Source organism: Thunnus albacares, chromosome 7 (genome assembly GCF_914725855.1).
Source record: "Thunnus albacares chromosome 7, fThuAlb1.1, whole genome shotgun sequence".
Taxonomy (NCBI): domain Eukaryota; kingdom Metazoa; phylum Chordata; class Actinopteri; order Scombriformes; family Scombridae; genus Thunnus; species Thunnus albacares.
Genome location: NC_058112.1, coordinates 15,087,278 through 15,111,803, shown reverse-complemented (window position 1 = coordinate 15,111,803; position 24,526 = coordinate 15,087,278). Strand labels below are relative to the sequence as shown.

At 42.8% G+C, this 24,526-nt stretch overlaps 1 protein-coding gene across 6 annotated transcripts; it reads right to left on the bottom strand.

The window, feature by feature from the left end:
- Nucleotides 1-839: 839 nt before the first annotated feature.
- Nucleotides 840-23,887, bottom strand: LOC122986126 (genetic suppressor element 1-like). 6 transcript variants are annotated; one of them, XM_044357231.1, is made up of 18 exons: nucleotides 22,704-23,010; nucleotides 21,948-22,040; nucleotides 20,878-21,558; nucleotides 14,350-14,529; nucleotides 12,566-12,765; nucleotides 10,318-10,484; nucleotides 9,979-10,182; nucleotides 8,837-8,992; nucleotides 7,670-7,971; nucleotides 6,689-7,001; nucleotides 5,968-6,575; nucleotides 5,747-5,859; nucleotides 5,368-5,647; nucleotides 4,484-4,597; nucleotides 3,994-4,374; nucleotides 3,498-3,803; nucleotides 2,773-2,876; nucleotides 840-2,626 (listed from the first exon to the last, which is right to left on the bottom strand). In XM_044357231.1, the coding sequence occupies exons 4-18, from the start codon at nucleotides 14,525-14,527 to the stop codon at nucleotides 2,501-2,503; spliced, it is 3,552 nt and encodes a 1,183-aa protein (XP_044213166.1). In that variant the 5' UTR covers nucleotides 14,528-14,529; nucleotides 20,878-21,558; nucleotides 21,948-22,040; nucleotides 22,704-23,010; the 3' UTR covers nucleotides 840-2,500. The 6 variants fall into 6 exon arrangements, with proteins under 6 accessions (XP_044213166.1, XP_044213167.1, XP_044213168.1 ...); XM_044357232.1 differs by lacking the exon at nucleotides 20,878-21,558; XM_044357233.1 differs by lacking the exons at nucleotides 20,878-21,558; nucleotides 21,948-22,040; nucleotides 22,704-23,010 and adding an exon at nucleotides 23,811-23,887.
- Nucleotides 23,888-24,526: the final 639 nt, after the last annotated feature.

Genomic DNA, 24,526 nt, shown 5'->3' with positions numbered 1-24,526 from the left:
ATGAGAGGGTGAAACAACATGCAATAAAAGTTCCTGTCTGGACACATGGTTGGGGTCTTGGCCCCTGTAGGCCGCCAGGGTACCCAAATAATGGCATTCAAAATCAATTAATCAGATTTTATGGTACAATATTTAATATTAAACTATATTCAAATTTTGCAGTTTTTTATCCCTTAACTCTTGGTTGAACTAAGATGATGTGGCTAGATTGTAGCTCTTCAGAAATATGATTTTTTTCTAAAGCTTACCATCAAATACACCACATTTAATGGTTTGCTTTGTAAACCATATGTCCAGCCCAGTGTACCTGTATAATTTAGACCTTACAAAGATTTGTATTAAAAACATGGATAACTCTCTCTTTTTTATGCTGCCCTCCAAATATAACCTCCAGGTCCACTGTAGAAGTTTGCTGTTGCTGTAGTGTGAACATATACGACACATGTCCTAGAAAATTACAATTATATTCAGCTATTACAATTACAGATGTCATGATTTGTATGCCAACTCAGAATACCTGCTTAATAGATAAGAACTCCATTATTTTAGGATGGTCTGACACAATTGGGGTTTCTTACATTTTCATTTATCACCTGTGTGTCTTCAAATAACTTCATTCAGCATGAATACAGAAAGGTTCACGATCAGAGAAAATTTTCAGTAATTACTCAGAAACAAATCATCAGAAGACTCAGTTGTTAATATTCATGAGCCTAGCTGCACGCAATCAAGTTGCTGTTAATCTAAAACTAAGTAAATGCAAACGTAGACCACTGTTAAATATTTATCACTAACAAAGACTCTCTCTCCCCCCCCAGGTACACGACAATAACCAATAAGACATTTTACAAATATTTTAATGTAAATTTCCATCAGAATGTACAGCAATATGTTAATAAATAATTCATCGCAATTATACAGCCCAAATAATACATTACATAACAACTGATTGAAACAAATATGTAGGATTTCACAGCAAGTTTGTAGAGGAGACTGAACAGGTGACACAGGTGATTTGGGGAGATTGCTACTGTAGCTTGTAGACGGGGGATCCTGGGATTTTAATGTTCAGAGGAAAAGAGGCAGAAATTATGAATTTGTGACATTGTTTTATCTGGCTTGAACAAAAATAAATCTCATCAAAAGACCAGAGACAGTATATTTTATTATTATCCACCAAGAGACAATGTCATTCTGATGTTTATGTCACCCAAAAACAAGTAGTTCTTGGGTGACATAAGTAGAGAATTTCAAGTACTCTAAGAGTATCAAGTGAAACAATATTGTTAGATTTGTCATTATTCTGAGACAGAATTGAATAATTTTGAATAATTTTAAAAAATATGCCATAAGAATCTTCTAAGTCTCACTCAAGTGATGCCAATTATCTAACAACATATGTAGATTGTTGCAAAAGGCCTTCAGAAATTACAACTTTTATTCTCTTCAAGTTTGATCAACATTTATAGGCATGTGGAGGAATTCATGGTATGAGATAAACCATCATACAATGGTGACAACAGCTTTATGATCTTGTGATTTGCCATGTTGTCTTCTATCCTCAATTAACCTTTGTCCACTTCCAAACATTTTGACATCACGTAACATTTTTCAAATACTGTCCCAACATCCTTCATTTTCTAAATATTTTTTATTCTGACCAGCAGCGATTCAAACAAAACATATGGCTTCCCACACAAAATGGTTAAAACAATAAAAACATACAAATCTCTTCATCTATCACAACTGACATTACTGATGGAAAATTTATTAAAACTCAAAAAACTTTGTTGATACCATTTGCCATTATATAGATAATATCTTTTAGATGTTTCCTATCCTCTGTAGCACACAAACTGCTTCATTTGTCAGATACAGTACTCAGTAGACACTACAACATTAAACCACACAGAGGACGGTCAAGTATTCCCTCAAATTCCATTTCAAGTGCATCCTATCAAGTTTAAGGCCTGAGGTGTGCTTTGATTCCTTTACTCAATTTTCTTTCTCTGAGTATTATCCAAGTGACCACGGCACGCCTGATCTCTTCTCATTTCTGTCCAGAGAGGCTACAGATTTGTGCCAAATGATAGATCTCATTAGTGTGGATCAATACGGTTGATGTAAAAATTGATATGACATGAGCTAAATGGTGGAAAGTCCTTAAAGCCAACTCAGGGACTCGCATGAATGGTTAGCATTACTCCGACAAAGATGCTGTTTCACCTCCACAGTGTTACAATCCATGGGCAGAATGAGAAAGAGTGGGAATGCCCAGACTACATGGTCACCACGGATTACGGTTACCATGGCAAACATGGCAGATAATCAACTGACTCTGGAACCAGTCGGGTAACATAACTGATTGACCAGCAAGGTAACAAGAAAAGGATTGGCTCCTTCAAGTGCTTTAAGTGCAGAGTGGTCTGGCTGCAGTCTGTCTTGTTCTTGTTACTGTTCCTTCGCTGTCAGAGGTGAATCCATCAGAGAGCGTCAGAGGTCACCTGGGCGTGTGCCCCCTGCCCCAGTGAATGTTAGGTAGTGTCAAACACCTCCTGAAGTGCTCGAGCTGGGCCTGCAGTCTCTCTCTCTCCTCTCTCACTTTCTGCCTCTGACTCACCAGCTCCTAAAAAATAAAGGACGGATGCAATTCGCATTACAAAATCCAGAGTTTTATTTGACTGAAAACAGGGGAACACTGGCACGAAAAGATTAAGGTACATCTGCAAAAAACAAAGAGGCAGACATGCAGATATGGTCTGAGGTACTTACCCCCATAGTGAGAGAGAGCTGCTCTGCAGTTCTGGTCAGGTTGTAGTTCTGTGCTTCAAGTCTTTTACACTGACTGTGAAGAACCTGCCTCTCTAAACTCCATTCTGTACAGAGAGAGATACATACAAACCTTAGATGAGGGGAAATTATATCCATAATAATACCACATTTCCCACAATTAACCTGAAAATATCACAGTACATCCCTCTGAGCTTCGTACACAGGAATATGAGTTATGTGAAGATTTTTAATCAGTCTCACCATGACAATTCCTTCAACTAAGAATAAACAGCAACCAAAAGAGACACTTTGAGTTTCACTATGAATGAAAAGTGCAGTACAAATGTGTTGTTATTATTATTATTTATTATTATACAGTACGGTGTCTCTTGTTTGTTTTGTATGATACAGCACCTAATCTGTAAAAGTATTACACTTTCATATTTTTCTCATGTAGTACAAAACTTTTGGGGGCAGGCTGGAGTTGAGTCAACTATTTTGGGGCATTTTTATTCCTGTTGTTAGAGATGAAAGGAAACCAAGGGAGAAAGAGGGGGGATGATATGCAACAAACCTCTTAGCCACAGCTTGTATTTATCTTTGAAGAAAACCCTCAAAATTACATGATCTCATTATTTTATTTCTGTGATTGAAGAAAAGGTCCTTTTAAACCCCATGAGATAAACACGAGTTTTACTGATAAAACTGGCTTGACATTGACTCACCATCCACGTACTCCTGGTAGGCCTCAAAAATTGCTTCAATACCCTGCCATTTCTTTGGAGCCTCTTCCACCTCCTCCTCCTCCTCATCCTCGTCCTCCTGCCCAGACTCGTCTTCATCCTTGTCATCAGACAGGTTTTCCCGTGGTGCTGGAGTGTCCCGGCTGGCTAGAGAGGAATGGAAGTGATGACCGTTGACGTGTGCATGCTGAGGGGCGTAGTTATGATTTGAACTTTTCAGTGGAGAGATGTTGTGAGGCAGTGAGTGGTCAGCCTTCATGCCAGCCTCCGGGACACAATTTGAGACTCCTTAGAAGAAAAGAGGGAGATAAAAAGACAGCGTCAGTCTTTGCAGCCATTTTCAGCATCTCATAAGGAGCCGATAGACATTTTACCAGCTAGCAGGTACATGTACACGCCACTAGGTGGCAGAACATGGTCATTGTACAATTTATAATCAAGCGTAATGGGTAAAAACCTATGGAAGTGAGTGGCTAACCTTTGTTCTGCAGTGTGTTATGTGTGGACTGCAGCACGGCCTGGTGGAAGTGCTGAGCAAAGGCCTCGGGTGTGAATCTCTCACAGGGCCGATTCCGTCCATTCTGCACCGGACTGGGCTCCTTTTTCTGAGGAGAAGCAACAACGCCATTCTGGAGGCCCTGGATCTTCCTGCTCGGCTGAGTCTCCATGAATCCAGCTCTCTCATGATGGGGAGCCAAGGGTGGAGGGATGCGGGCCACCTGGGAGTCCATGGAGGGCTTGAACGTGTCATTGTGGAGGAGATGTTTAGGTTTGTGTAAGTATGGAGGGGAAGGGCTAGGAGAGTCTGGGTAAAGATGTCCGTTTGATTGACACGGCAGAGGGGCTGATGAGGAGTCACCTACAAAGAAATTTGCACAGTTCCTTAGGAGGAGGGTTTCTTTGCTATTTTCAACATGTGAATGTGTGTCTGTATCTATACAGTATGTATGTATCTGTGTCTGTCTCACCAGTTGAGGGAGCAGGAGGACTGCTACATGGAGGTAAAGAATTATATCTGAGTGTGTCCAACGTCACCGTCTTCCTCTGAATGGCCCTCAGTAGCTCTTCTGTCCTCTCCTTATCTACAAAGAAAAAGACAGAATGAGAACACCTGTCATTCATACTTGAAAAATGGTGGATTTAAAGAATTGATCGGCACCAGGAACTGATGGAAAAAGGTCAGTAAATTGATCCAAGGTAATGTCCAGTGCAACAACACCAAAAACTATGGCTACAAAGTTTAATGAAGGCTTTTTTCTTTTTTTTACTGGTTTTCACCTAAAAAATATTGAGATTTTTCAGAAGAGTGGATCGGTTAAAACTGATTTCCACCCAGATTTTATGACTCTAATCAATAGCTGATTACCACAGTTTACAGTAAACTAGGTTCACTTGCAATGTTAACATATAAGAAAATGCTACAGGCAACAGAAAATTAAGGGTAAATTTGAAAGAAAGCACATATCAGCTGCTGATTATGCACCAGTGCCCCTCTAAGCAACTAAGAAACAATAAACACATACAGTATATACTGTATATGCATGTTTTTAAAAGTATATTCCAAAATAGATATAAATATTTCACCAATATTTCTAACTTTTTTGCCTTACATTTCTACATAAAAACACATTTGTTTAATAATCTGTCTATCCTTTGCTGGAGAAAGTAGAGAATTCTGCTACAACCTCCTTTCCAGATTCTTCCTAACTTTATTTTCTCCTCTCCCCTCCCACAGCCTTGGTAAATAAAAAGAAATATGAGAGAGAGAAACTGAATGTTGTATTTTTCCACAGGGAATCACTAGAGCGGCTGTGAACAGAGCAGAGTAACACGTAACTAAACAGGTCGTTACCTCTCCTCTGCTGTGGGCTGACATGGGAGAGATTGAACATAAGGAGGAAGTCTTTTTTCTCCTCCAGTTCGGGGGCTCTGTCCATCTGCTCGGCAGTGTATGGGGTAGTTAAGGGAGCTGTAGGTGTTAAAGGTGAAGAAGCCTTTTTCTTGCCCCGTTCAGCCAACGGAGAGGGGCTGCGCTCTCTCATCATCCTCCTCCTTTTCCTCCTCTTCCGCGCCAGAAGCTCATCGCGATGGGCCAGCGTGCTGAGGCCACACATACGCAGAAAATCCACTTTCTTTGGAGAGACATTTGGGCAGGTTAATATCACTAAAATAAAGAAAAAACATTTTGAAATTGTTCATATAAAATGTGATGAATGCATGCATTCATGCACCTCGGAGGATGTGTCCAGTTTGAGTGGGGGCTGTTCTGTCACCCTCCTCAAATGGGCTTTCACCTCCTCCTCGTCGCTCTCATCATATGACTCGTTCAGGTCATAGTAATAACCTGGTAAGAGCAGAGAAAGAAGAAATTACCTTTCATATTACAAATATCTATATCCTGTATATCTACATATATCTCTTTGCCTTTATCCCTCTCCATCATATTGCTCACCTCCCTCCATGGCCTCCCTCCTCCTCTTCTCCTCCAGGTCCAGCTTGCTGAGCAGTCGACGGTGCTGCTGGAGAACTTCGTCATACACCAGCATGCTGTCGGGTGCCTGACTCTCTCGCTCCCTCACTGGAGACGGAGAGGCAGTCTGGCATCTCCCCCCAACGTCAGTGCAATTACCAGGGATAGACAGAGGCACGTGGGGTCTCTGGTGGAGGTTATTGATGTGATGGCGGTGATAGAGGCTCTGGATGGCCCTGTCCTGCTCAGCCTTGTTCCAGAAGCCTGCCTCCTGTAAACTAGCTCCTCTCAGTGAGGGGTACCTCTCTGGGCCTTCTGCTCTCCTCCTGCCTCCTTCTTCCATCTTCTCCCCCCAGGTCAGGTGGGGTCTGTCTGCTCTGGTCAGTCCCGGAGGCGGTCGACTTGGCGGCGTAGGAGGGTTTAATTTTCGACGGGAATCTGCAGGGGTGTCGACAAGGGAGGCCGGGTTCCACAGTGTAGTCGGGGGAGCAGGAGGGTGATGGGGACCTTTAGGGGAGATAAGAGGAGGTGGAGCACCAAGGCAGGGGGGCATGTCTTTGCTGCCTGGGTTGTGGTGGATGGAATTGGTTCTGTTAAGGAAAATAGAAGCAAAATCCATTTAAGGTTTTACCTACACTGACTGAGTGACATTGCAGAAAGAGTACAAATCATTTCCTAAAGCTAATTTCTTTGGCATTCTCACCTGTGGCTGTCTCTCCGTGGCTCCACCCCTTTCCCAGGGGGCCTGAGGCCCAACTCCATGGGACCCTCCCTCTCCTGTCCTTGGCCTCGCTGCCGTGATAACCACGCCTCCTCACTGGTCCTCTGAGTCATCATGGCAGCTGCTAGAGCTCCATGGATCCCCCCTGTAGCTGCAGCATGATGCTTCCCCAGGTGAGAGGGCACCAGGCTGGGCACTGGGTGTGGGATAGAGCCCCTGGAGGAGTGATGGCCAGGCTGCAGGGGCAGGGGTTTAGGGGCTGGGAAACCTGGGTGTTCTGACTCCTTGGGTTTATCTGGAGAAACAATAAAGTTGGTTATTAAATGTGTTATGTCAATGTGATGTGTTAAGTGCTATGTTGATGACATTATGTTGGAGTACATTTGTCTCCACAGGACATTTAAATCAAGGTTTTTAACTTTTCCATAATATCCATCAGATTTGTTTAGACACCATTCAACATCTTATACTGATAGAAAGTTTTCATCACTTAGGAAACATGACTGTGCTCAACATATTTCACAATAGTCTCACTTAGATTAGATTATGAGGTATCATGAGGAATGAAACTGAAGTAAAGCCCATGGACAGAATAAAAATTCAATTTTGCTAATTTACAATTCAATTTCAATCTGCTTATTAAATTTCAATATTTCTTGTATACAAATGGCAATTTTGGCATAATGTTTGCACTAGAGGAGAGGTCAAGGGATCACTAAAATCATAAGTAATTGTCCTTTGGGGAGCATAAATATGCATACCAAATTTCATGGCAATCTGGCCAGTGCTTGTCAAAATATTTGACTGTGGAAGTGTTGGACAGCTATTGAAAATTCAAACTACTAGAGATTACAACTATTCAAATAGAATTATTAGTTTCTCTCTCAGCCTTTGGAAATAGTAATATATGCCTGTGAGTGTGTACATATATACAAGTGCATATGTGTGTTCATGTGTAGGTACCAAGTCTGTTCGGGGTCAGCCTCTCCCCTGGCCTGGCCCTATCCTCCGGTGCTGCCCTCCGAGCCTGCAGTTCAGCCAGGTAGTGGCTCTCCGCCGCTCTGACCATCTGCTGCTGTCTCTCCCTCTGCCTCTCCTTCTGTCTGTCCAGCTCCCTCTCCCGCTCTCTCTCTCTCTCCTCCTCCCTCTCTCTTTCCCGCTCCCGCTCTCGCTCTCGTTCCAGCCCTGCCTCGCGCTCCCTTTCTTTCTCTCGTTCACGCTCTTGCTCTCTCTCTCGCTGGCGGAGCTCGTTCTCCATCTGTAGCCTGCGGGGGAGGTTGACAAGTATGCACACACACACACACACACGCACACACACACAAACACACACACACACACACACACACACACACACAGGGGGAGAAGGTGAGAGATGCAACACCCAACATGAGGCAGATATTAACCAAACACTGGTGAACCTCACACAAACATTTGCTGCTGAAACATACACACACACTCAGAGAAACACACACAAATCTGCGCACACGCACTCCACTTACCATGAGGAAAATAATCCATACACAGCATGACTGAGCAAGAGCAGATGAACACTTAATAGGTATCCACAGGAAAAAGGACACACACGCACACACACACACACAACAGAGCACATTCACCAGCGATCAATAGCACACAAACAAACCTACAAGATACGCGGGAGCCATTACAGAACCAGACGATAAATACCATTCATTTCAAAAACAACCCCCCCCCCACCCCATGCATTATGCCACAGGGAAACAATATATGTATTGTGAAACTGATAAAAGAGCTCAAAGTACTGACAGAAAATGGAGAGACACAAAGGAAGTAAAAAAGACTTCCCTATGTGTATATGTGGGACTTACGTATGCACTGGCTTGCATATGTATGTGTATGTGTCTGCATTGTGTGTGTGTGTGTGTGTGTGTGTGTGAAGGGCAGTGCGTGTGATGAGTGTATAGGAGGCACTGTGGGGTGTGTGCTAAAAATATCACACACTCAGCAACCTGTGCCTACCCTGCAGAGAGAGATTACACAGCCCTGCAGATAGAGAGAGAGAGAGAGGAGAGAGGTGTAGAGAGAGACAGAGAAAGAGAGAAAGAAAAAAGAAAGAAAGAAAGTGTATATGAATGTGTATGTGTATGTTACCTCTCGGCTAGTGCTGTGTGGTTTAGTTCTCCAGGGTAGCGGGCTCCAGGCAGGTGCAAGTGGAGGGCAGAGGGATGGAGAGGAGGGAAGGCGCCTCCCGCAGGCACTGAGTAAAACTGTGAGCGCAGTGCAGAAAGACACAGAGACTCCTCCATCCTGTGACAGACAGACAGAGGAAAACCAGTCAGACTTTATCTGCACAGGTCAAGTCTGGAAGGTGAAAGGATAAATGATGGTATTTTAAGGATTGTGGGATAATTATAGTTAGAGAAATTGGTTAAGTTAGAGGGGGAAGAAGAGTATTTACAGGATTGTCCCAAAGAAGCGTTGCTCATTTGACCATTGTTCAAAGCTGCACGCTAACACACAAGAATAAAGCAACATAAAGTTTGTTCTTCTTTCTAGGTGTGAATATGGGTGGGTATGGGTGTCAGGACATAGGGTTTTGTTGTGTTTTGATGTATTTCTTGGTTTTTGATCTGACTGAAAAGCTCTAAATAAAATATTTCTCCTCATTCTCTCTGAAATATTTGTATGTTACATAAAAGCTAGAAATACTGCCTTGCGGTTGTATGCCTCTGCCAACCAGTCAAGTTGCAGTTTGCATCCATGTCTAACCAGACTCATAATATTTGTAGAGAAGACTTTGAATGAATTTAATAAAAGGTATTAAGTGTATTTTCCTTGTATATGTTCACATGTTTGGCCAATAAAGCTGATTCTGATACAACACAAATTTGTAGCCATGACAGTAGACAGTGCTTCAGATATGGATGTTGCTACAAACAAACTACAAATTCTAAAAAGTGGATACTTCACACACATCTTCAACCCGGCAGCACAGAAGATCTAAACAATCACCACAGTTTCAAGGTGGACACCAAGATTAGTGTCATCAATTCAGTATCCGACCAAACGTGAAATATGGTCACAATCCTCCCCTTCTGTTCCTGAGTTATGGCGTTGAATAATGTCCAGAAAAGTGTTTTTGCAGAACATTATGATGTCACAGTGAGGTTGACCTTTGACTTTTGGATATAAAATGTCATCACTTCATCATTTTATCCTATTAGACATTTATTTGAAACTTTTTCATAATTAGCATATGAATTCTTGAAAGTACGTTTAGGTGCAACTGTTACCTGGGTAAAGCAAGAGGGTGGTGCAGGTAGGCAGGGTGATAGTAAGCAGCAGCGGCAGCAGCATGGGCAGCAGCAGCGGGGTCGAGACTCATGGGCAAAGAGGTCAGTCGGAGGTCATCTGAGGCGGCAAAGGGCCGGAGCGCTCTCAAGTACTCCTCTGGGACGGCACCCGAAGGCACCACAGGATGCATCTGGCCAGGCAAACTGCAGAACACATTGGATCATATAATATACATTTAATCTAAATATGTATCATGTGTGAAGATTATAATCAAATAACATGTTACTTTACTCTTTTACAAATAAAACACTCCATCTATGAGTGTCTGCTGCACTTACCTCAGGCTCTGTATTCGAGGGTCTTGCATGACGGAGCTGGGGGTGAGGCCGAAGGTGTGAGCTAGGGGATGAGGTGAAGGGATGGGGGGAGTCCTCTTATCCTGCTGCGACTGGGTGTTCTCAGCACCCAGCCGCTCCCTACTGAGTCCCTGAACGCCTGGTTCAACCTGAGTGTGACACAGACAGACAGGCAGTGTGAGAGAATGCATTACTATGTAGATGCATGGAGTTTGAGTGCGTGCTAGATTGAAACTGAGCAGAAGAATGCTCAGGAAATGGGAAGGAGCGACTGGGTAAAACCTCCGAGCTGCACCCAGAGGCTCAGCGGAGTGGAAAAGTGGGTCTGATATGTCATAACAGGTCAAGATCAAAGTGGAAAGATGATCCTAATATCTGGCCAACTGTTCTCTCCTTCATCAATCACTCTCTCACTTTCTAGGAGCTCAGAGGATTTGGTCGCCACAACGTTGCATTTGATCCTTGATTGCTCATACTAAATTCACCACCATGACAAGAGCAGTGATGGGAAAAAAATTACAAAAGGATGTTTCTAATAGTTGCATATAAAAATATAATATTATCCTGGTGGCACAGTTGGCAAGGACTCAAACCATGTGACTGTTTGGCCCAGTTTGCTTCATATGTCACATGCCATTACATACATGAAGGGTAAGTAAAACTGCCAATAGTTAATCTTAAAATTTTTAACACTGTCTTTACACTACTGTTTGTGAAGCTGGGGCCAAAACAACATAGAAGAAACAGTGTTCATGGACACTGATTTTCCAGTTTAAAGATGTATATTCTAAAGCCAGGAAACATTTGACTACAGTATGTTAATTAGAAAAAAAAAAAAACACTAACATTCCTACTAATGTGTAAAATCTTGTTGCTACAACAACAGACGGTGATACAGGTCAGACTAACCAAGGACAAACCACAAACAAATGACCTCTCCCAGCAACACCCGATCTGCTACCCTTGTTTTGTATAACACTTGACTTGCAGTAAAATATCTGCGCTTTGAATACGTTTGAATAGTTTTGAATGTGTCACATGGAAAGTAGATTCAAACCAGTGATGAACCGTCTGTCTCTTTATCATTCAGCAATCTCCACTGGTCCAAAATGAGAAGGGGACAACACATTCAGGGTCTGGAGAGCAGCCATCAAATTCCTTGACCTATGACCCCATAGACAGCCGATGGCCTCAACAGATGCAGCAATACAAACACAAACAGTCTTTTGCTTATATTGTCCTGTGCTCTGTCTTTCTCTGACTTCTAAGACAAGCTGCATCCAGTCAGGACAAATACTGAATCTATGCAATGCTTTAGAGCCCTCTCTCCTCTCTCTGTCGCTCTCCTGCTCTTTCTTACTCGCCCTCCCCTCCTTTCTTAACATCCTATTCTCTATTTTCCTGCCTCCCTCCCTCCTCCCTTTCTCTCTCTGAATGTCTGAATGGGAGCCCCAGGCAGGCAGAGCCACAGAGTGGTCTTTGTGAAGGGGGAGAAAGGCAGCTCTGATCCAGGGGGAAGTGGCTACTGTGGGGGCTAACCCCTGCATTGTGTGAGGGGCCTGGTTCCTCGCCCCAGCTTAAATTCACTCACACACCCACAAGCAAACACATCCACAGACACGCACACACACATACACACACACACTAACACAGGTCCCTCTTCACATCTTAAGCCTTTTGTGGTGAAGGGTCAAGTACACACACACACATGTATGCACACGCATACAGTACACACACACACACACACACACACAGAAACACTGCAGGAAGCTGAACACAATAGGTGCCAGTCTCTACAGCCTCCAGTGTTTCTTTACAGACCCCTCATGTGTTGCTGAAAAAGACATGGACTGATTAGTGAGAGGAAGAGGGAGCGAGGCAGAGGGGTGAAAGCATGAAAATGAAAGAATGAGACAAGACAGAAAAAGAAAGAGGGGGTTGGGGGATGGAGGGATGGCTGGTTTTGACAGTTTGATGTTGACAAGCACTGAGACTATTTCTTTAATAGAGGGAGCAGCAGCAGGACAGATAACGGAGGCAAAAAGAGACAGACGACTCATCTGTGCCAAGAGAAAGCACGAAAGAGAGAGAGAGTGATGAGAAAAAGGAGAAACCAGCAAGACAGGGGAACAAAAAGTACAGATACACAGACAGAGAAGAGCAGATGTCTTGTCTCAAACTTGCCTGGAACACCAGCAGGTACGACAGTTTGATAGACGACGTGTCTTACCTGTCGTCCGTCGGCCCTCCAAAGGCCGTTGCTGGTCTTGGTGGGCGCAATGGTGACTACCGGAGGGGTGCTGGGGACACCGTGGCCCCTGGACTGGCCCAGGAGGGTCCCTAATGAGCCCCGCTTAGGGGTGGTGACTGGTGAGCTGTGGCTGGTGGCGGGTGAAGAGACAGGAGACGACTCACCGCTGAGGGCAGAACCTGAAGAGAGGAGGGGAAGGAAGTGTGTGAATGACAGCAGGAAAGGCAAGAATAAACTGCAGCTATCAGACAGCTGATCAGATTAAAAAGATTTCAGGATCAAACAATCCCCCAGTGACATAATACAGATGGTGCACAAAAAGGAAAAACTAACTTTTTTTGTCTGTGTGTCGGCCAACAAAGAGGTAAACAGTGATTCAATCATTTTGATGAAAAGCATTCTGGCGAAATATGACAGAAATAAAAGAAAGCGTAAAAAGATACAGTGGGTAGAAGAGATTAGGGGAAAGAGGCACAAGATGAAAGATTGTGTGTGACGATTGTGAGTGTGTGTGCGTGTTGATAAAAAGAGACACACATCAGAAATAGAGAGAACGAAAGAAGGATGTAATAAATGAAGGTGTTAAAAAGAAGCTGGGGTGTAACATGGTGAAGGGGAACGTGTTAAATGTGATGAGGAGAAAGTATGCGTGTGGATGTCCATAACATTCACACTGCCGTCACTCTATTACTGTAACACTCATTAATCAGTACACACACACACACACACACACACACACACACACACACACACACACACACACACACACACACACACACACAGAAAAACACAAACACATTCAGAGTGGGTAAGAGGGAGGAAATAATGAGATGGAGAGAAAGTGGCAAAGCATGAGCTCATGTAGGTAGAGAAAGAGCTACAGGGAGAGAACGAGAGGGAGAAAATGAGATAGTGATGGAGAGAGAGAGAGAGAGAGAGAGAGAGAGAGAGAGAGAGCTTGTTATAATTGGCTGTAATTAGATTCTTATTATTAGGAGATGAATGGAAACGAATGAAGGAAGAGACAGAGAGGGAGAGGTCAGGATAGGTCAGCTCTTATCCAACACCTTCATTAGGACACCAATGAGCTGAGTGAAGACACACACAAACACACACAAACACACACTCACACACACACAACCTAATAGCTACCAGGCAGAAAAATGTTTCACATTAATCCACAAAAAAACAACCATGGCCTGTAAAATTATCTGCATTACACAGTTACTGGCACTGTGTTGCAATACACTGTCCAATTTTCAGTCATCAATACCTCGTTCACATCTTAAAGGAATAGTTCAACATTTCGGGAAATGATTTGCTTTCCTGCTGAGAGTTCAATGATAAGATTGATACCACTCTCATATTTTTATAGTAAATATGAATCTGGAGCCAGCAGACAGTTAGCTTAGCTTTGCATAAAGATTGGAAAGAGGGAAACAGTTAGCCTAACTCTGTCGAAGGGTAACAAAGTCTAAATACCAGCACCTCTAAAGCTAATTAACACATTTTATCTCATTTGCGTAACCAGTGTAAGTGTAACTGTAAAATGTTTTTACGGAAAAGTTTCGTGGTTCAGAGGTGACAAATAAACTGAAAATGATGTTGAACAAACTTGATGACAGAGCGTTTGGGTAAACCAACAGCAGGAGACTGTTGTAGGTGTGCGTAAGTGTGTGTGTGTGTTCAAGACCATGTTGGCTCTCCAGAGCCTGGAGCTGCTGGACCTGTGAGGTTTTTAAGGAGGTTAGATCACCGCTCACCTCTGGGATCCTCGGCCTGTTTGGCCAGTTTACGCAGGGCAGCAGCAAATCCAGAGTTTGCAGATTGGGCAACTGCGTTCCCATTGGTTAGTGGGCTGAGGGGACTGACAGTAGCCGTGGTGCGCGTTGCTGTGGAGATCATTCCTATTGATGGTGATTTATTGGACTCATGGTTCATACCTGAAGAGGAGAGCATGAGGAAAGAAGTGAGGAGCTTTGATATATCTAGAGATTATATTGTGAAGTTTATTATTTTATATCTCTCAATAAAACACACCAGTTAAAAAAAGTGTTTGAGGAAGTGGATTACCACTTCTACTTTTTTGTACTAAGATTTTTGTACTTTTGCACAGTTGGTATCTTATTTATCTTGAATTAATGAAACTCATCCCACACATTCCCTCAAAGAGAATGGACATGTGTGTGTGTTTCTGCCTTTGTGTCTGGACATCATAGTGAGTGCATACGCCCGGGTCAGCTCCACTAGAGACTAGAGAGTAGAGGGAGTAGAGCTGTGTCAAATAGAGCAGTGACCCTAATAGCAAATCACACACATGAGCGCACACGTGTCCATTTCCTCAAGGGGGCCAGCCAACACATCTTAGGATCTTGGGAGTGTCTAGATGCAAACTTGATTAGGTATTGCTGCGTTTTTACACCCTCACAGACACATGCATATACACACACACAAATAAACTGCACACAGCTACACGCACACGCCTCAGAAACTCAACAATCTACTGAATAGTGGACACACTTAGAGCAAACGTGGTTAGAGTAACCTTTGTCTTCACCCTCTACCCTCTTACTGACCCACTAATGTTAATTACAGCTGGAATTAGCCAGCAGCCCCCCTGCCTGCTACAGCAATGACCTCATTACCACCACAACGTAACACACACAACCACCTTTCACACTCACACTCACAAGCGCACGCACACACACACACACACAAACACACACACACACACACAAATACCACAGGAAGGAACAAACAGAACAAACAACAAACCACCAAAGCAGTGCGCACTCATGAAAAATTCATACGTGCGCATTGAACAATATTATTGAATGTTCTTCTCAAACGCACTGATGATTTTAAAGAAGTGAAAGTAGAGAAAAGTAAAGGGGCAGTCAGACTTTAAAGGTTGGAAACTGTCATGAATCTCACATTTACAGATGTCAGATTAGAAGTCTACCTTTGACCCGCCACATGTGAGCGCAACCCTGCAGAGGAAGGAAGCTGTGGAGCGATAAACAGAGTGTGAGAAGACGAGATATGAAGGAGGGAGTGAAGGGAGGGAGAGTGAAAATGAATGAAAGCCAAAACTTGACGAAATACAGAGTGAGCGGCCATGAAGTGCAGATCAGAAGAAGTCACTATATTAAATCTTGTAGAGGAAGTTAAGATATTTCCTCTACGCGTGTCCAAAATATTTTTTAAAAAAAGTAAAGTTACAATAAATAAATAATAATTACATTTTGAAAAAGCTATTCCAGGCTTTCTGACCCTGCCAGATGATTCAAAGCTTGTTTTCCTGTTTGGCTAGGACACAAACAAATAACCTGTCAACCTACAGCTGACTGACATTTTTAACACATTTACAATTAGCATGATCCTGATGTGACTGTATTTATATATCAGAAGATGTTCAAAATACTTTTCTTATATAATCACTATTTATTTCACTTTTCTTTAGCCACTATTTTTCTTTCTTTCTTTGGCAGTGCAAATGTATTTACAGTACATATGATGCCAATAAAGCAAATTGAATTTGAAAATAAAACAGACAGAAAGGGAAAGAGAGATGAAGAGAGTAAAAGCTCAGATCCTGACAGGGCTGAGTGTGTGTGTGTGTGTGTCTGTGTGTGTGTGTGTCCGTGTGTGTGTGTGTGTGTGTGTGTGTGTCTATATCTCTGTCTCTGCTGAGCCCAGCAGTCAAGGGAGCGATGATAAGACAGTTTCTATCGACTCTTTCCCTCCCTCCCTCTTCTCTACTCACTCACTCTTTCCTTCCCGTCTCTCCTCTCCTCTCTCTCTCTCTCTTTCTCTTTCTCTCCCTCTCTCTCGTTTATCTCAGCACACTGGAGCTTATTTAACAAAAGCCAACACACATAATCTCCTCTCTGTTTCTTGCTTTCTTTCTTCCTTCTTTCTACAATCTTTTCTTACAGGCTATTCCTCTGATATTTATCCATGTCATTCATACACACACGCACACACACACAAACACAAACACACATACTAACATATGCATGTGCACATAATTCAAACATGCAAACAGACACACTCACCCTCCCGCTCACTGTTCCTCCTGCTCGTCGTCTTTCTGCTCCTCTGTGAGACTCTTTCTCTCTCCCTCTCAGCCTTGCAGCTGCTACGTGGTCACGTGACCTCTTTTCTATCCACTTCCCCCCTCCTCCTCCTCGTCCTCCTCCCCCTCCTCCTCCTCCTACTCTCCATCCACTGCCCCCCCCCTTCACTCCCTCTCCATCTATCACCCTCTCCATCCTACCTCCTCCTCCTCCTCCCCTTCTCTGTCACTCTTTTTTATCTTTCCATTTTCTCTCCTTAGCTGTCCCTTCTCTCCACCTCAAACTGTGCTCTCTTGTCGTTTTCTTTTCTCTCTTCATTCTTCATCCTTCCCCCTATTGGCTCGCACTCCTGGGAGGGTGGAGGGTGGCGGTAGTGGTGGTTGGGGGGTGGAGGGAGAAGAGGAGGAGGAGGGGGAGGAGGAGGGGGGTTTAGGGTGATGACGGGAAGGGTGGGAGTGTGGTTTGAGCTATGTGTGTGTGTGGGTGTGTGTGTGTGTGTGTGTATGTGTGTGTGTGTGTGTGTGTGTGTGTGTGTGTGTGTGTGTGTGTGTGTGTGTGTGGCAGAAGGTGGTGTTAACCCTCCATCCATCACTGTCTCTCTGCAAGTCAGTCCTGTCTGGTTTGGGACAGGGATGAGGTGGGGGAGGGGAAGTTTTCTGACAGTGACCTTTCACCCTTCACCTCTGACCCTTCCTGCCACAGACAGCAGGAGGTTGGAGGATGAAACACACATCAGTCCTAAATACAAATTAAGACATTTAACTCCCTTTAGGACTCTTCTTTTAAAAGTGATGACTGAATAAGTAAACAGGACTAAAGGCCATGCTAGCAGCCCCATGAGGCTGCAATGCTCATTACACATCAGAAAACAAACCACTGGAGAAATGGAGAGACAACTTTGCTATTCATATCACTACTCGGGCAAAAAAATGTATGTTTGGCCAGAGAGTTTTGCCAAAGGACATGCCATGTTTTTCCCTAATTCAGGAGGGTTTATGCTCTGTACAACAGCCATTTTAGAAGTCCTACATCTCAGACTTAGCTTGTCAGAGCTACATTGTCAACTTTTTGTAAAATTAATATTCATGTGTTTATTTCTATTTCCTAGTTAAAACTTGTTGATAACGCTACATGTTCTTTTTTTAATACTTTATGAACAACTGCTTAACATACATTTCAAGTTGGGGTCAAAGAACATATACAAACGCCATACATAACACCAGCATGTGAGCACACGCCACGCATGTAAATCTAAGACAGACAAGAGGGAAAACACAAAGAATAAATAAATAAATAAAAAAATTAGAGAAATATGCGGGGGTAATACATTAGTACAATATTGCCAACCTTTTATGAATTCAGAGATAATCAGCCAAATTATTATCTTCATCCAGAGCAGCTGCTCTCATTTAAAATAATAAATATTGAGACATTGCCTTAATAATTTTAGATGTTTTTTTGTTCTTGTTTGTTACACATTTAAGTGATTTAAAATAATTTATAAAATCAATTCTAAGCAAAGTAAATGAGGGTTTGGTACCTTCCACTTTGATGTATGAATATGGTATATGCCCATAATTATAATAAAATCAACCAAATATATTTGATGACAGATTGTCCAAAAAGAATCTCAAGTTTTCATTCATGAGCTGTGCTTTGAGGTGAATGCTACTGCTAGTGTGCAAAAATAGACTACAGCTATCACGTTACAAACAAGCCAACATGACATTGCTAAAAATATGCTAAAATGCTAATGTCGCTTCAGAAATGCTAACGTTTAGTGTGTCAGCATTAATCTCAAACCACAGCTAAAGGTGTGTTCAGACGGGTGAATGTGAATACAAAGTGAATCTTAAAGGTGGCGTGACTGCATACAAAATGGAAAGAAATGAGCGGGACCCTAATTCACTCTGGGAAGCACAAGTTGACTCAAAGATACAGTTGAAAATGTGTCAACTTGAGTTAATGCTGTATTTGCATTGTATTTGCATGACTATTTCACGACAGAGACAAGAGGAAACTGAAAGGAGTCTGGAAATGTACAACAGAAAGAACTGAGTTGCCTGAGATTAATCTGATCTCTCATATAAAACACATAGTCGCAGCTACACAGCTAATGACAATGAGTATATTGGCTGTTTGGGATTAATAAATGTTAACACAACTACAGAAACACTCTTTGTAAGAAAAATGCAAGGAGAAAATATGTTTTACATAAAATATTGTCAGACTAGCTGTATTTTGTTCAGCTTTGCTTTGAGCTGAATGCAAATGTTAGCACACTAACATTTAAGTTAGTTAGTTAGGATGCTAATGTCAGCATGTTAACATGCATACAGTATGTTACAAAAATGCTAACATATAACATGGCATGTTAGCAACCATTATTCTCAAAGTACACCTGATGCTATCAGTTTTTGATCATTAGTTTAATGTTGCTGTATTGAACCTACATGTTGAACAGGTGGACCTGCTAGTCGCCCTCATAGACTGCATTTAAAACATACACATATATTCAGTATATATATATACAGTCTGTGGTTGCACTTCATAAAAAAGGCAGGGGTTCACCAAAGTCACTATTCATCTGCATGTCTGTACCAAATTTCTTTGCAATCCATCCAATTTTCGAGATATTTCCATCTGAACCGATGTTTCGGACACTGACCAATGGCTGAATAACCAATCACCAATGTCATCCCTAGAGCTACGCCGCTAACATGGCTAAAAATAAGCCAACACCAGAAATAAAGCTACCACTGGCTTTGCCAAAATGGAAATTACATCCGCGTGTGACTCCATTCATCCACACACAAACACACACCCACATACTCGATCGCACTTTGCTCAGCATGACGTAAGTGACATGTGACATGTTGAGGCCTGTGTCTTTAACACCTTTTTTTTGTCTTTCGCTCTCTCTCTCTCTCTCACACGCACACACACACAAAAACAGAAAAACACAAACCACACAGGGGGACTGTGAGGACAGCAGGGGGGGACCTGCTCTGCTCCGTCAGCTCATTAAAACAGCCTGTGAGTATTTGTGTGTGTGTATGTGCACGCACACGTGTGTGTGTGTGTGTGTGTGTGTGTGTAAGCGAGGATGGGTCATTAGGATGGAAGGAGAGGTTGTAACACACTACCTACTCATTAACCCTCATCACATTGGCATGTCTGAGTGTGTGTTCCTGTGTCGGCTACTGTGTGAACAGTCAGACATTACATTGACTAATCTCACTTGTGTTTATGAACAGTTACCTAACATTAGACTAATAATGAGCGTGCACGCAAACACACAAGCACACACAGACGGACTGTAAACAAAATATGCTCCATTTAAGTTTTAAGACATTATTATTTGGACTCCTACAGCTGATTCTAATAGCTACACCAGCTACTGTTGCTGTTACAATAGCTGGCAGACTTTTTCAAATTCCTCTGACAGACACACACACACACACACACACACACACACACACACACACACACACACAAAGGAAGAAAGAAAGAGAGGGAGAGAGGAAAAGTAGCCAAATGTTTTACAGCCTCCTAAACTTGTCTGTAATAGCAGTCAGAGTGGCGTCAACACAGCAGTCTCCAGGGTTACTCCAGGGGCTGCTAAATGGCTTTACTAGCTCCAGTCACTCTGCAGCTCACAGAAACACTTAACACTTCCTTACAATCCATAAACAACGCACATGCTCTCCTGCTCCAGCGTCTCACACGCTCACAAACACAAAAGCAGCCACACAAATGAACACGAATGCCAGAAAAAATGACATAAGCAATGACATCAACAAACATACACATATGTGCCTGTACAATAGATTCAAAGATAAGCATATATACAATCAGCTGACTCAGGACTCGAGTATTGTGCGTCACAAAATGTATGCATGTGACCCCTAGGGACCAAACAGCCAGCACACATTTATGGTCCTGGGATAAATGGAGCAGAAAAACCACGTACTGTAATAACCAACACCTCCAGCGAAGAAAAAAACAAACAAATAGGAAGCATACTGAAAGACACACTGGAGCAGAGAATTAGTAGCACACAGCGGGAAAAAAAACAATGGAGAAAATATGGGAAGTGTAGCAGTCATTATTCTGTTTTATATTAAACAGTGTGTCCGCTAGAGCAGAGCCATGTTTACTGTGCAGTCATAACAGAGTGGAGATGTTGGTGAAAGGTCTATAAATTATTACCGCCAGAGCTTAGCTCAGAAATGTGGGCTGTCAGCAAAGTCGGAAAGATCGGAAAAGCTTTTCTCTTCTCCTCCCTTAAACTCGGGCCTTCACTTCCACCTCCTCCTGGCTGCGGGGCACTTTTCCTCTTTCAGTGACCTCTTCTCCATTTCTCTAATCAGTGCACTTGTCTACGAGCATCTTGTCACCGTCTGTCAGATACAGAAAGAAGATATAAACAGCAGCTGCTTCAGGACCCTTAGACTTTTGTTTATCTGTCCGCGTTATCGTTTCTTTGCCTTGTCATTTCCTCAGTATCTCCTTTTCGGTCTCCTACCACTCATTCGACAGCCTCTCCCATCACGTCGGCTACATTTCTGTTTTTCCCCTCTGTGTCATCGATCTCTTCTGCAGCGTGTGGCTCCGTCTCGCCTCTCTGATACGGAGATGATGCAAAAAGATAAAACAATCTGAGGCAAACCAATCTTATTCTGTCTCAGTTTGTTTTGGCGCCTGGCTGCGTCTGACTCTTGCCCGCAGGTTTTTGTGTGTGTGTTTGTGTGTGTGTGTGTTCAGCCTAGGTGGTGGAGGTTTATACAGAGGGTCGTGTCAGACAGTTGACAGCTACAGTTCCTCCTTCTCTGGCCCCGGGCTGGCTCTGCTCACCAGGTGCCGACACCGCGGTGGCTAGACCTCAACCATCTGAATAAACACGAGGGGGGAGAACACACAGCAGACACACTCTCAATGCACAAAGGTGTATGAAGACACACAGACTAGCAGATGCACACAGACGGGCCCGTCAGGCAGGTGTTGGGTAGGTATAAAGGGCAAAGTGTAATTAAGGTAAACTATTGGTGTAGTACTAAACAGTATTGTGTTAAACAATGATGTTAGTGTTGAGACACTGAAAAGTGAAATTTGGGGCAGGAAATCAGAGATTAGCCAATACCGTTTGGCCAGGTCTCTGAGAACATTAAGTTTACAGATTTTTATGGATTATTTCCTCAGACATCATTGCTATAGATTAGACCTGAGCAATGAAGAAAGCAGCCTGTCAACACATGTGTCTTAGGTGTCAGCTCGTATACCTGTTCAATACTCCTTGTGGTGAGTTTGTTTTCTCAACTTCTCTTTCCAGGGTCAAGAATGAACCATGTCCTCAATTAATAACTTCTTTTGGTCTACAGAAAAATAGAGAAAAATGTCCACCACAGTTTCCAAGGTCCCAAAGTGACGTCTTCACATGTCTTGTGTTGCCAATACAAAAGTCTAGTCTGAGAATATTAAAATTACAAAGACACAAAACAGAGAAAAGCAGCAAATCCTCAACTTGGAGAAGCTGAAACCTGAGAATATTTGGTGATTTTACTTAATAAACCATTAATCAGTGATCAGAAGAGTTGCTGTCAATTTACTGATTGATTTATGACCACTTGTTGCAGCTCAAATGATGAGATCAAAAATGCCATTGAGTAGAATCAAATAAGTAGAGATTTACTACTGAGTACCAACAACACACTACTAGAGAAATATTATAGTAATTAATTAGTCTTAATAAATGTAATGTGGTTTTATAATTTAAAGAAATAAAGACAGTGAAGTTAATCTGAAGCCATGAAGGGTGTGAGAGCAGTGGAGTCTGAGTTTACACTATCTATATGAGAAGGGGGTAATTAAAGAGATTGGAGGTTTACTCAGTAACCCCTGCTGAGCAGCTGGTCCACGGCAGGTCAGGAGCAGCACATGGCGCATGGAGCCGTGTGTGTGTGTGTGTGTGTGTGTGTGTGTGTGTGTGTGTGTGTGTGTGTGTGTGTGTGTGTGTGTGTGTGTTTGTTGAACTCCACCTGCGAGCTGTGTACACACACAAAAGCGACGTGATCCGCTTGACTGCTGCTAATGCGCCCAGCGGCATCTATCTCAGCCAAACAATACAGCCGCTGTTAAAGGTCCCGGATTAAAGAGCGACTTCTCTAACTTAACTCCCATGGGTGCTGTGTGACAACCACCACAAGGGGAACTGGGGTTGTTTCAGGTCTGTCTTTCTGTCCGTTAAGTTTGCCAGGAGCAAACAGGAGCTGTGTTTGATCAGCGACAAGTTTGACAAGAAAGACTCGGAGCCGCAAACACCTTGACAAGCCGCACCTTCTCCAGCTGCGTCAAGACACACAGATAACACCGCATAAACAGGAAGTGACGGATTCCAGCTTCAACATTAGAGCATGTAATGTGCTCTTCACGAAGATTCATTACATAAAAAAATACTCTTGGGGGCGAATAAGTCATTGTATTTGCTTGTGCTTTCATTTCATTTTAAATACAAGCTTTAGCTCCACTGTAAGTCGTTGTCACACATGCTTAAGACGTCTTATTCAGAAAGTGGTAACCAGAAGTTGTTTCGTGCTGCTGTCCTCACACTATCAGTTAGGCTGAACTCGTTAGATTACATATTGCCGACTGATTCATACACAGCACACCTTAGGTATTATAGTGCCCTGCTGTTCATCTAAAAATAGCCTCGAATAAAAATAGAATTTCACTTCCTCCAACAGTCCGTCTGAGGCGGACAAACACAGATGCAATTTACAATGTGAGATCGTACAGTAGATCTGGTGACTGCCCACAATTACCAAAACGAAACTATGATGGCTGTAACACAGCAAATGAAAAAACCACAAAGTAGACAAGAGTAGGTAGAGTTTTAACTATTACAGACAAAGTAAAGCTCTTATAGAAATAAGATTTTTTGTTTGTTTGTTTGTTTAAAGGTCATCAGATAAAGTCACCTCTCGGCACCACAGACGATATCCAAGCAAAAAGCAAGTGATAATTCAACAATTCAACCTCATGTTAACTTTCAAAGCAGTGGATACGCGTACATGAAAAACCTTAGGCTACAGCAAAGCACACACTGAGACATTTTGTACTAAAACAACCGAAAATAGACAACTTACCGCCTCACCAAAGACAAGAGATTCCTCGGTTTTTGCGCATCCTTGTGTTTGTGTGTGTGTGTATGTGTGTGTGTGTGTGTGTGTGTATGAGAGAGAGAGAGAGAGAGAGAGAGAGAGAGGGAGAGAGAGAGAGAGAGGCGGGGTGTGAGAGGGGAGGGAGGAGGAGGAGGAGGAGGAGGAGGGCGAGCACCTGCTCCACTGATGCTCCCTGGAGAGATGGAGGGATGGAGAGGAGGAAGATGTGGCCCCAGACTGCTGATACCTCACAGCCTGGACATGTTTACTGTCCACTGGAGACAATCAGATCTGTTCAAGTCAGCTCCTCCTTCTGCCAGACTGTACACATCACACTGGGCAGCTCAGGACTACCAGGCTAATTAAGATCATTATAACAATACTAGTATTACTGTGTTGGTGCCACTGGTGATAATAACTATACAATTTCTATACTGACATTAACATAAAAAATAGTAATAGTAGTCATCGTCAGTTGAACAACATTTAAATTATTTGCTTGAATAAAAGTAGCAACACAGTGTAAAAACGCCCAACAGCAGTATTTTAATGTTATTGGTCTAATCACTGTATACTGGCTGTTATTTTATTTATTTATACTTATTAGTATTTTTGTAGGCTTTAGGCTTTATTTGTAGTAAAGATCCCTATTTTTCCACTTCCTTTCCTCACCCTACCTCACTTCCTTTACCTCACTTCAT